Source organism: Gasterosteus aculeatus, chromosome 17 (genome assembly GCF_964276395.1).
Source record: "Gasterosteus aculeatus chromosome 17, fGasAcu3.hap1.1, whole genome shotgun sequence".
In the NCBI taxonomy this organism is placed as follows: domain Eukaryota; kingdom Metazoa; phylum Chordata; class Actinopteri; order Perciformes; family Gasterosteidae; genus Gasterosteus; species Gasterosteus aculeatus.
Window position 1 is genome coordinate 9,988,414 of NC_135705.1, and position 13,640 is coordinate 10,002,053.

A 13,640-nucleotide genomic window follows, 5' to 3' on the forward strand; every position below is an offset into this window, starting at 1 on the left:
ATGGCACCTTCTCTACATACTTGAAATTGCTGCACCCTAAACCGAACTGTTCCTCACAGTGACACCTTCAGCTTCACCGGTCGGATATTGGTGAAAAAAAAACACTTTAGAACTGAAATTGTTGTTCCGGTTCATTTAAAGAGACTAAATTGAGAAAAACACAAGCATTCTCCCTACATAGTTAAGTTCTTCCAATTCTACATGTGTGAGCTGAAACTGGTGCTGTATTGGCTGCACAACTTAGGTTTCCTCCTCCTGAAATAACACAATATGAGAAACATTACAGGACAACAATTAGTATTTCCTAGTCTTGCAATTGTGGAATGCCCCAGAGGCAACAAACCCAAGATACTCTAGGGGGTTTGTAGACCTACATATAGTATAGAGGGAAATGGGGGGGGGGGGATAATGATGCTTTTGTGATGCTTTGAGCTTTTTCAGATAACTGGATTACTAAATGGATGGAAGCTATCGGTTTTTCATCTGGTTTGTGCTCACAGTGGCTACAATAACACCCACAATGAGTGTTTGCTCTAATTCTTTAGGTCCTGAAAAGGTGGCTTGACAATGATCCAACGGGGCCAAATCCTTTAATATAGCGTGAAAGCTACTTCTTTATCCTTTTATTGTTTCTTCTTTTACCACAGGGCTTTTAACTAGGATATGACACAGTCCCAATCATCCTGCGCTCAGTTGCATTCACCCTGTGTTCATATGTATATTTACATGAATACACACCTGCTGAGCTCAAATGACAAAGATTCCAACATTCTGATCCCACAAATTTGATGATACACTCTGATTATTAACAGAAGATCAAAAACATCAGGGTTAAACACCCTACTTCTAGTTTGGATATTTTAAGCCACATTTAGATCTCCTGTGTGTTTGTGTATGTGTGAATTAGTTATATGTGTCGCACACAGATAATGCAAGGAAAGCTGGTGTGGAGACGACGCTGTTGGGCTGGAAAAAAGGGGCAGCTGTGCACTTAACCTTCTCTTTGATAAGAGCTGGGGGACGTACGGGACGTGTAGCCGAGACTCTGAGGAAACACTCCGGAAGCTGAGTCGGGCCGACTGACCCCCACCGCACCAGTCTGCCACTGGTTCGCTATATTTGGCCTTAAACTTCAAAGCTGGAAAGGTGTCTGAATCAGTACTTTTGTACGAGCCACTAGTCGAATGCCTGAATGGTGTTTCGGTGGCAAACCCCCAAATAATGAATCTCCACCTCCCTAGTCGGGTCAAACACTTAATAACCGCTGGTGATGTGTTTCATTTTAGCGCGTTTCAGCAAGTCATTTTCATAAAATATTGAACATGTTCCATTTACGTGTTTGTGAACAGATAAGATTGTCAGTAGATTCTTTCAAATCTACTGGAAATACAGTAGATACAGAGCACAGAGGTACGTCACAAGTGTCTCTGCTTTCAGAGTCCATCAGACCACAAACCTACTCAATTAATCATACAAACAGTATATGGGCACACATTTCTAGCACATTCGTATACCGCCCTCAAACCAAGGCTCTCTAAAGCGTGCTCCATTATTCATCGTCCTCACTGCATACTTGCCTCGCCCCCCCCCCCCCCCCCCCCCCCAACCAATGACAGGATGTTGGTGTGTTAGTGGCCCATCTTCTGTACAGCAGCGGCTCCTTAACAATCTGTCATAGAACCCAGGTCCATCGACGGACTGTGACTTCTTCCTCAAGTGGGAAGGAGTAAAAACTGATGACATCAGCAAGTTTGACCGACTACAAACTGACGGAGCTGCGCTCCCACAAAAGACACTTAAACTGGCCGTGATTATGCACACAGGCGCCTGAAAGGGAATACTACTACGTTTTAATACTGAAGGAAACTACTTTTTGTGCACTCTGATCTTTTAGTCCGTGTCAGTGCACACGTTTTCCCTGCCCTCCGTCGGGTGTTGCAGTGTGCAGAGCGGCGCAGAGACAACAATGGAAAGAAAAGATGAGGCGGCTGGGGAATAATGATAATCTGACCAGACAGTCGTTCTTTAATGAGAACAATCTTTGATATCAGGACTGATAACATTTCTGCGTTGCAATGAGATAAAAGGTGGTGATTTGGGTGAAACGCCCTCAGTGCAGGTGAAAAGAGGCAGCTGGTGACTGGATGTATGAAAAGGTAAACATGGCAGCCTACAATAAGGCAAGTTAGCCAGTCGAAATCTGGAGACATTAGAAAGTGTTGAGGTACATTTTGTAGCAATATGTTTTGGCTTTTATATGCTGGCGGAGCAGCAAACTGTCAATGAGCTATAATATCATCCGCATGCTCGGCAACATGGCCTCCTGTACCTTCCTGTGCTGAAGACAACAGAACAACGGACGGACTAGTCATCGTCGGAGTGAACACTAGGACTGTTCTTATGGAACAATATGCTGATAATTCATTGGGTTTGTGGAGGCAATTCAAACACTGCAGTTTGCTGACACATTTGAGAGTAATCTCAATGAATCTGAGCACTTATGGAACACTCCTGCCAGCTTTATGAGCACCTTGCCTCAGATTTCTATGAATATGAGAAAGAGAAGCTCCACTCCTAAAAGGCAAAAGGCGAGAAAAATCCATCACAATTTCTAGACATAATAGGACATTTTATGACTGGGAGAAGGTAGGTTTTGCCGGTAGTGAAGAGACAGAAGCTTGAACAAACAGATGGACAGATGTGCGTGCACACACGGAGCATTATTCATGCAGTGGGATGCCCCCAAAATGAATCCATATGTGTAAATGTCATCAGTAAATGTCAATAGCTTTTTGAGGCCTGTCCTGAGGACATGCGGTCCAGCATATGGGCCGTGGGACTTGGGCATACCTTCATTTCCTACTACTTCATCTATTCTTAATCTACTTTAAAGACCTCATCTGCTCATGTGATGAATTAAACAACACACGAGTGGGGGTCTTCTGACAAGCAGGAGGCAGAAAAGAGGACAGATATGCTCACAAGATGAAGGTCTCCCACTGGAATAACAGGAGGAGAAAAGAAGAAACTTCCTTTCGTACTTTTGTGTAGGATGACATACACTTGTCTTTGTGGTAAAGGGTTAGGAAACAAGTAATCACAGATCCTAAATACCGTAAATGACTGCAGATTTGAAAATATCTCTAAATGTGTCGCCCCATTATTCTCATTTTGTCGGTACCTCAATGTAGGAGTAGAGCCTGGGGTAGACCCTGTAAGGCCCCACCACGTGAGACAGAGGGGTGGTGGAGGGGAAGCTGGTGGTCACGGCGTGGCTCACTTCCGGCAGAGAAAACACCTTGAAGCCAAACTTCTCATACATCTTCTGCAGTTCTTCATCGGGCTTCTCGTCGCCCTCACACAAGACACTCCCCACGACGTAGCGGCATTTCTCTGCTGGCCTCTGAGGGGACAGAGAGGTGGTGTAAATGAAACATCCACCTTCAAATCCACTTTGAACACTTCCGCTATTCATCGTGCTGCCATCAAACACAAGGAAAGTTAACGGCTTCTGTTGGGAGAACAATAATACATTTTAATGTAGCTTTATTGCATTAAATTCACATTTCTGTGGGATTAGATACAGATATACTAATTAACAGCATAAATCAAAACGTATAAAATTAGGGTTGTACACAAAGAAATGCAATTAGTTAAAATATATACATATAAAATAAATTATATACATAACATATACATATATATTAGACTGCAGGCCCGCTCCATCTGGGATTTGGACTATTGTATCGTTATGATTGACGCTTTCGTTTTCTGGTCGTTGGGAATGTTTTTCAATGAGGTGAGCAATTTGTTCTGACCCACCTGTCACTGTTTCGTAAACACATGTTTATCAAACTAACAGGACGATGTTACCTGTGTGTCACTAGTGCTGTGAAGGCTGCACGTGTGTGGAAGTAAAAACAGTTGTTTGACTTTAACTAGTAGAGACGTTGCACCTTCACATAGTTTGTGTGTCACTGAACACCGAGCTGCCAGCTCCTGTAAACATCTCACTCCAGATATCAACAGCCAGGTCACATATGTAGCAGTTAATATTGTATCTGTGCAGCAAAGCATGTTAATGTGCCTTAAATCACCGCTTCTTCTTACTCCCGGCAGAAGTAAAGATATTACGCAAATTGTTTTATTTAAAATGTTGCATTTTAATTAGGTAACTTCACATAAGAAGTTGACACAACCAGAAAATTAGGAAATATTGATGGATCTCAGCCCACTAAGAGAAAACTGTGTCAAGAGTACAGGCTACAAACTAACCATCATGGACTGTACAGTCCACAGTTATTAGCATAGTGACCGTACAGATAGCTAACGTAAACTTTGACACCTAAAGATTACAAAACAGTAATATTCATTTTAACAGAAGTTTACTTCAATCCTGTGTATATTCTTGCTGCTATTTATTAGCGGTTAGCTTCTGTCTTTCTTTTTTTTTTAAATAACGGATATGGACCCATTGTAGAGATTGAACGGTGCCCCCTACTGGTTTGGAGATGTGTTCAGATCTTACATGTTGCACTTAAATGTGCCCACATGTCTGCTGGCGGATGTGAAAGAGAATCTGACAGACATCTCCCACTCACACATGTTTGCATATCTGTCTGTAGAGCTTCGGCTGGAGAGTGGGAGCTGCTGTTAAAGGACTGCACAGGCTTTTGCATATTTTTGTCAATTTAATAAAGAATAAATCACCTACGTACACTTTTTCTCTTATATGGTTGTACTTGAGCAAGGACATGTTTGATAGTTTCCAAGCCAGGCATAGACAACATGTATAACAGGAATTAATTTAGACATGAGAAGTACCAATAATATTGATGATGATAAAAAAAGAATGCACCAGTTACATGCAGAAAAATATAATACAATATATATAATGGACCCCATTCATTTTTCCTTCTAATTGAGTTTTTTCTTAGCAGGTTATTTTTTGTTGGTCTTAAAACTGGGAACTAGTGGCAACATGGAAGGCAGGACAACTCTTAAAGTAAAAAAAAAAACCTACGATACGATCTGAACTAAACGAGATAAAACAGACAAAAACCCTGGAACGTTCCCTTGAGACTCGCTGCTGGTTTGTGCTCTGTGACACGGGGCGTCTGCGAATGGCTGGCACTGAGGGGACACAGATGGGAGTCGGCAACACTCATCTTCATGTCCCTGGCATCCTCGCACAATTATCACATCTAACCGCCACAGCCTTCTCTTCCCTTCCATCGCATTTCTCACATTCGGGGTTATTTTGACCGCATCCTGTTGCTACGGCACTTCACTCTTTCCAGGGTCCCACTTTGTTCATACAGCAGCCTTCGTGCCGTACGTGAGCTTAGTTTGGCGGCCAGTGAGTCTCCCTGGCTGAGATGAATCTATGCGAGCAGCCCAACCTAACCCTCCGTGCCTCCTAACGTCTGCATCATGTGGGTAATAATAATGACTGACAGTGCCTCTTGAGCATGAGCAGATAATCTTTGCTGTCACCTGACACGGCCCCTTGCAACCATGTTCAACAGAATGCACGGGTCACCTGCTTTTGACAGGGACTTATTCACTGAAGGCAACGGGAGAGACATACGATCTATTCGCAATGAAGCAATGACTCATTGTGAATACAGGCAGACACAATGGCCGTGTGAGCATTGTCGTTAGAGGCATGTGACAATGAAGATATATCTATTTTAACCGTGCCTCGTTGTTGTGGGTAAAGAAATAACTTCTCTATTTAGTAAGCAGACTCTGATTAATAATCCACATAGAGGACATTTTCAAAGAATGTTTTTAGGAACACGGGTATTCGGGTGTACAATAAGCTAGAACTTACCAAGACCACCGGAGCGACATAAAGCCGGTTTTGTTTTCCCTGTGAAGAGACATGAAGGTATTTTCCCACCTACAGTCTGCTGGATCCAGTGTGCATGCTGCATTAAGTGGAGCCTCACAAAACAAACAAGCTCTTGTTGGGACTCTAGCCATCACATCAAATGTAAATGTATTAAAAACACACACACACACACACACGCGTACAAATCTATTAACCAAACTCAATCATAGAGAAGATCAGTTTTTCATCAGGTTCTTCTTGGGATCACACACAATTATGAAGAAAATAACACAACATGAACATATCATGAACATGTGATTCCCATTACATTAACATTAAATTATTAGCCAGCTTGTTATCCCATATTATACAATTTGACTCAAAACTTTTATTCTTGTCCTTTTTTTTACCTAAACGTCTTATACACACTGAGCGTGTTGGCTGCCAAAGAGCCTCGTTTACAGAACTACTCCTTGTCAACACTGGTGCTCTATGATAAGACACAAAAGAATACCCATTCAAACACATAATATAACAACTGTCCACCCACGGCCTCGCTTCAGTGTCTCCCCATCTCGCCATTTCTCGTGCTCTCCGCACTGATAGACTACAGTGTGTCAGCCGAACCAGTAGTTCTCTAATGATATCATTCACATCCTACACAGTGGCAAGAACAAACAGCAGCCCCGACTGCATCTCATCTCTGCTTCCCTACAGATAACACCCCCCCCCCCCCTCCCCTCCCTAGAGTATATGGGCAATTAGGAGGGAGAGGAACACCGCTATGTGCTTGACTTGTCTTGTCTTCCCCCATCCAAAGTTTTATTTGTATCTGAAATTCACCACAAATAAGGTGTAAATTCTCCGATGCTGCCCACGCTGGGCGGTCGAGCTCTAACAGTCAGCTGCTGCCAAAGCTGGACTTTGTGAGACCGGCGCGTGATTCCATTCCCCGCAGGTAGGCGAGGAGAGCAGACTGGGGCTTTTGATGGGCCCGGGTGAGAAGCAAAGATCCCGATAATAGGAAGACTGTGGAGGTTTTACCGTTGTAACGGTTTCTGTAGCGAGCTGCAGAAAACCCAATTCAGTAAACAGGGACTTGTAAACTCTGCTGAATGCGCATTCAATCTAGTTACAAGACACACAAAATTATTAATTAATATTTATCTGCTGATTTTATGTGCGACAAACAATAATTTCCTATATCTCCCTATAAGTAAGCCTGTTAAATTGGGAGGGACAAATATAAAGCCAACTTCTGTTGTGGCCCGTGGGACCCTAAAACGGCTTCCCATCACAAATGGTTCTGTTCCCCTGAGACGGGTCTCCAGGGACCTGTTGGGAAATAACGTAATTTCAAAAGCAATTCTTTGCTTGAGGCTTCAGGGACCTTTTTTGATGGATGAGAGCACTCCAACAATAAAAAAGGTATAGCTGACAGTGGTAATTCCTTATTAGCAGCCACGTAATGAGGATTTACTCTCTTCATCTCCTCCTGCCTGCCTCTTACACCACTCAGTGTGCACCGGTTGGAGTTGAGCTGGTCCCGGCTACAAATGGATCGTTTCTGAAGAGGTAGCGGGTTGGCGGCGACGGGGACAAACAGGGCAAGGAAACACCGCTCTGCGTTCACTGCGGGATCCCAATTAGCATACCGCGCCGTGCCTGACCTCCGCGCTCATTAAAACGCAACCGTCGAGCGACTGATCGCCAGAGTGCGAAGCTAAAGTAGCAGAGCGAGAGAGCGATTTAAATTGAAAGAGCATTCCATCAGCTCCCTCTTTAAAGAACCCACATAAGCCACCTGAAGGCAGGAAGAAAGAACTTCAAAAGAATAAATACATTTTCTCTCAGTATATATATATATGTGTGTGTATAGTTTTACAGGCTGCTTTGTAGTATGCCATTCAACAACTAAAGTGTCATTGAAATAAAACAATATGATCCAAACATCAAATTTGCCCTTCAAGCTCCCGGCACACTGGCTTTACCATAATGGAGTTTAGAGAGCTGCGATTCTTTCAGTCTTTCACTGCACTGTCAGCAATAAGTCTGCAAACATTGGGCCTCTCTGGCCCTCTTCACATAAACGTCCGCAGAGCAGAATGACAAGCAGCAAATGCCGCCTTCATAAAGAACACGAAGGCAGAAATTAGCACATAACGGCGGCAACAATTTCAGCCCGTGGTACAAAATGCATCTGATGCATTTATCACACAAACAACAGACATTAATGCCTTTGCTGGAGAGCTCCTCATCTGTTCAGCAGTTTGCAGTGTGATTTTCACATCATATCTGGAGCACTGAGAGATGTGAGGCGTTCATGGCACAAACAAGCCTGACACATGTGGAGCAAGAAGAAGGGAAGACTGCGTGATGAGCAATATCTCAACAAGACGCATCTTTTGCCTCAGTGTGTCAGAGCGTTAAACCCGCCCCAGCTGCTTGGACGCCGCTTGGCCTCCGACAGGCAGACGAGGCCGCGGAGACAAAGTCAGCAGGAGGGAAAATGAAAGAAAAATAGAGCGACTCGGCACTGGGACCTCAGGTGTGCTGTGATGGGTTGCTTGCTGCAAATGAGCAAACATGTTGACCCAAAGAAATGTAGATGAGATCAGAAAGGGAACAGCGAGGGTCAGGTTACTATGCTGGGAGAAATAATGCACTGTCTGAGGGAACATTAAGCTTCTTGAATGCCCCGTCACTTGTAATGGTGAAAATAACATGAAGACCTATTCGAAACCTCAATATGTGCCCCTTTAGAAAAGAAACCCAAATAACAAATATAATGTGCAGTGATGAGAAGCCAATGGCCCCTTAAGGCCGGAGCCAGTGGAAATCTGTTTTTTTCCTTTTGTGCAGCACTGTGCCTTTAGGCTGTGCTCAGACGAAGCTGGTAATTACACATGGCATCCTGGGAGTTCTGCCGTGTACAGCTACTGGCGTGGATCAGCAGCCTGCTGGGGGCAGGACTCCGTTTTCCTCCGCCGCAGTCGTCGGGTTGGTCCACCCCTCCTTTGGCAGCTGGACATGGCGTGGCACTCCAGCCAGATGTCACAGCGCAGGGAGATAATCTTCCCTGAAAGGAGATATGAATAAACCCGCCGCTCCTCTGGATTGGCTTAATTCCTCCTCCACCAATGTTCCAACTGACTTCCACCACCGCCCCGCTCTCCGATGAATATTTGCCCGCGCAAACCCAATATCTTGCGCATCGTAACACTGGTTGAAGAGAGAATTTGTGTCAGAGGATTGATGGCGCAGATGATTTAAAGGCATTCTTCCCCGAACTTATTTCACTGCCTGATCGTAGCCCGACAGCTTGTGTTGATTAACGGCGTCCTTTCTACATTGCATTTTATGAAAACGGCGTCCTAAAAATAGACCCAACAGTTGTGTCCCATTTAATAGATTCCGTCTGGATTCCAGCCTTCTCATATTGCAGTATCTCACTGAGATGTCCATAAACATTAATGGGGTGCTTTACTACGGGGAGAGTCTGTATGTCCACAACCGCGCATAATATTGACTTGAAGTCCTGTGGGACCAGACTTCAGGGTAGTATCAGTATATTTATTCCTCATGTTATAATCCACCTTCAAAAAGCAACAACTCCTCACCGGAAGCCCCCCCCCCCCTCCCCCCTTTCACGTCGTTGCTGTCGACGGAGAGACAAGCGGCAGTAAAATGCTAATAGATTTGACGGGGAGTGCGGCGATGCTCGGCGCTGTGATCTGAAATTCCGATTGATGAATTGGAGCACTGCGAGGCTCTCAAGGTGAGTCACACTCCTACCAATTTATACCCCTCTTCCCGGGGCAGTTGAACACGTCGCCCCATCTCTCACCGCCACTCCCATACACGTTTACACATGACATTTCATTTTCTCCTCGAGTCTTCATCACAGGGAGCCCCGAGAGGGTTTGCCGGAGAAGCTAAAACAAAGTGGAAATTGAGTAGATCAGAGGATGAAGCAAGCAGCAGCTCTGGTTGAGCCTTCATACACACACGATTCATGTTACCCGTGTCAGAGGCAGCTGTGCAGATCTACCAGGTACGGACAGAAGGTGGTCGTCTCTATTACAGCAACACAGTGATCAAACAAATGGTCTATTTGTGCATTTGTCTTATAATGAATGTGTGATATGATGCTTACACTCTGGTGATTTATAGTTTATTCGTGTTGGCCTTTGATGAGTCACCGCTGTCCACTCCCAGTAATGGGTTTTGCTCCTGTAGAAATTTTTAACTCGCCATAACAAAGTGCAAAACCCAGGAATTGAGTTAGAAGTTTGCTAATTATCCATGTAAGAGCCACGCTGCAGCGTGAGGCAATTGTCAGTGTTTAAAGTGTAACTCTCACTGTTGTGGGTCCAATGGGCCTCGCGCAGAGACACACACCTCCACAGCGAGGTATCAGCACCGAGGAAAGGTCAGGTCGCACACATTTCCTTTCTGGTTTAGATTTTTGTTAAATGTAAAATTTGTTTTGTTTGTATTTCTTTAAAAGCAGCAGTTTGAAAGTGAGAATCATAGATTTTTTCAATACCTTGGAAGGAACCGGCCTCTTCTTCGGCAGTCCAGAACGAACTAAACGCTGGCTCTTCAGTTTCAGTTGATTGCAAATGTGGAGCCTGCAACCTAGAACCTCAGATGTCACCGTGTCCTACACACTGCACCTCAAAACCACCTTAAATAATGGTGTCGCCTCAAACACAATCATCAACCGAGGGAGGCGAGGATGTCGACCACACGCCTTTACCAGCGCCGAGCAATCGATTCAAACATTCCACTCTCCAGCCGTCTGGAGATGTCCGACTTCCCAAATATACATCGGATTTCTACACTAGAACAGAAGACCGGCTAAACTGAAATCCAGTGGATTCATTCATTGGATCAGCGGTTGTGGATCATTCTGAATGCCGGTCTTCGGGTCAGAGAGAGCTACTGGTAATTATACGGTGATCATATCGCAACTTCAACGCAAGTTGAATGCAAATGTTGTTGTAAAACCGGTGATACTAGAAAATCCAAAAGTCACAGTGACTAATTAACACCCAGCCACTCGTCTAGATCCGAGATCCATTTTTGATTGAATTAATTATAAGAGGCTGAGTCACACTAGTAATGACACAGTAATGAATGAATTATGAAGATCAATGTGTTTTTTTTAGGACGAGGTCCTAACAATCCGTTCCAATGTCAACACTGCCCTCTAGTGCGCAGAAAGCAAAGAGGCGAACAGGACTGTTTTAGTGGTTCATGAATACTTCCTTGTATTCTGGGTTTAATAAACCTTTGCTTGGTGTTGTTTAAACCCGATGCACCTCAAGAAGTGAGACTAAATGCAGCGTGGTGCGAGTCGTGCATAAGCAGCAGCACGAGTTGACTTCCTGATCCCTCTGAAACATTTACATTCTTTAATTGCGCATTAGAGCTCGCCACTGAGTCACATAAAAACAAGTAACAAGATTCAGTAGAAATTGAGTCACGGCCAAAGTCCCTCACATTTTAAGTTTGCTCGTGTGTGTGCTGAGTATTCACTCATGGCCGTAAACAAATGTCCATTCTCACGTCACAAGCCAGATAAAGAAAACCCAAAGTATGAGACACACAGTTACTTGACAAAGCTCACCGAGAGATGCCAAAGGCTGTCAATGGGGGCGCTTAAACTAAGAACCATAAAAAAGGCACAGGCCCATGCATCTCTAGGTTGTCTGAAAATAAAACACAGACCCCAGTGCTGAGTCGTCATATCTGTACAAAAATCTTTGTACCCTACAGAAACTTCTGAACATCCTGTAATGGCCACTTAAATCAAGACTCTCCATATATTCTGAGGACAGCGGAAAAGTTTTTAAAACTTTGTCAATGCGCCTTCTGCCACAACTTTCCACTGGTGTGACTCACAGTCTGGGTTTCCATTAAAAGCCTTTACTTGAAAAAAAGGACAGTGTGCTACAGACAAACTGGCTGTGCTGAGCAGAAAAGACCATTACAAAGTGGGTCACATTCTTTAGTCTTCTTTAGTAATTGACATGCATTATTTGACTTAAATGACCAGTACTTTAGCCTTTAGGGGATTGAATGAAACATAATATCAACAAGTATGTTTTCTTTAGTCTGTATAATCACCTGAAAATAATAATCTGTGTGTTTTTGTTAACTTTAGAAGTTTATGTGTGTGTGCTCCCATCCCCGTCGTCTAACAAGCAGCTGTTGTGAACACATTTCTTCTTCTTGAATAAGAAACAACTTGTGATGAGCCGCAAAATGTGAAATGAAAAAAGGAGACAGCCAAAGATCTCAGCTGGGCGATGACCAAATTATATGAAACACTGGTTGGGGTTTTTGATAAAGATCTAAACGACAAAGGGAGATTCATTGCTTTTTTCAGCTGGTTTGTGACTAACTTCATAACTTCTTGGATTACACCAATAAGGGAACACGCAGAAATGCATCAGCGGCCTTCGGACGCATGTGAGTAGGCTGTGTTTGCCCTTATTGTTTGGAGTCTGGTTACAATATTTGAGCCAGAAGCGGACTAAGTAACCTGGAACCGCAGATGAGAGGGGAATAAATGTCAACAGTGCAACGTGGCATTGATCAGCTGACTGGTTTCATCATCCAGGCTCAGTTCCTCCAAAAGGCCACTTGTACATTTAACCCTTTGAGCCATAGATGGTAAATTACAGTATACTGCACACTGCATTTCCATATCAAATCTACAATACCTTAAGACAGGACAATTTCTCTGTAAATAGACTACCACGTCGGAAACTCAGTAAAATTATAACTTTTTAGAGCAAATCAAGTTGATTAATTGATTATTTGGAGGAATTATAGTGAAACAGAGTATTTAAAGAACAAAAGCCAAACTTCTGCTTCTTTCAACTTGTCAAATATGATTGTTCTTGACTTTTTTTTGGGCATATAGAACAGTATGTGAATTTGGGGTTTGGACTCTGTGCTGGAAAAAAAGACGCAATTGTAAGACGGCAACTTTCAGCTATTTATGTAACTTAATACTCTCTCATCTCCAAGACCTTATGAAAGGAGTGTTGCTGCCCCCCCACCCCCCGCCTTTCTGTCACCTTTAAGTCTGTGCGCAGGTCAAAACAATCAGTAACATCTTATGGGGAATAAAGCACATTGTGTTTGTGTGGTTACGTCACGAGGTCAAGTGTGCGGTCGGACTGTCAGATGGGGGGGTGGGGGTCCCCTCACCTGTTTGGGGTCATCGTAGAAGACACCGACGGTGCTCAGCTGCGGCCCGATGCTGCAGCTCTCCGTGTAGGCGGCGCCGCTGTCCTTGTACGATCCCTCTCTGAACTTGTAAGCGATGGTGATATTTCTGACAGGAGGCGGCCCGGTCTTCACGATCACATCACTCAGGAGTCCCGAGTACAGCAGCAAGCCGACCACCGTCACGATCAGACACAGCAGGAGCACGAGCAACAGGAACACCAGGATGAAATCAGACATGGTTTCTTCTCAAGTGCAGAGACGTGCAAAATGCAACAACAACAAAAAAAGAGGGAAATATATAACGTTGATATGTGTATCGGTCCAGCCCAAAAGAGCGTTCCTCGTCCGGGTCACACAGCGGGAGAAACGCTGTGGTTGAACACGACGGGAAAGGACAAACGTGGCTGTTCGAAAGACGTCGTTGAATTGAGGATTCTCGGACGCAATGACTTGAAATGAAGAAATAAAAAGCTCGTTCAAGTTGACATAAAAGACGGTTTGTTTACGATATTTCCCCAAACACAGGACACGCTTCCTGGATAGACCATTGTCTCCT

The 13,640-nt window shown here is 44.0% G+C and overlaps 1 protein-coding gene across 1 annotated transcript in view; it reads right to left on the reverse strand.

Annotated features, from left to right (window-relative positions):
- tex264a (testis expressed 264, ER-phagy receptor a) overlaps window positions 1-13,640 on the reverse strand; it is a 47,858-nt gene extending 34,218 nt beyond the window's left edge. Inside the window, exons 1-2 of the mRNA XM_040203396.2 lie at window positions 13,064-13,640; window positions 3,182-3,403 (exon numbers count right to left, since the gene is read on the reverse strand). Coding sequence (XP_040059330.1) covers window positions 3,182-3,403; window positions 13,064-13,321 — 480 coding nt within the window. The 5' untranslated portion in view covers window positions 13,322-13,640. The remainder of the gene's footprint in view (window positions 1-3,181; window positions 3,404-13,063) is intronic.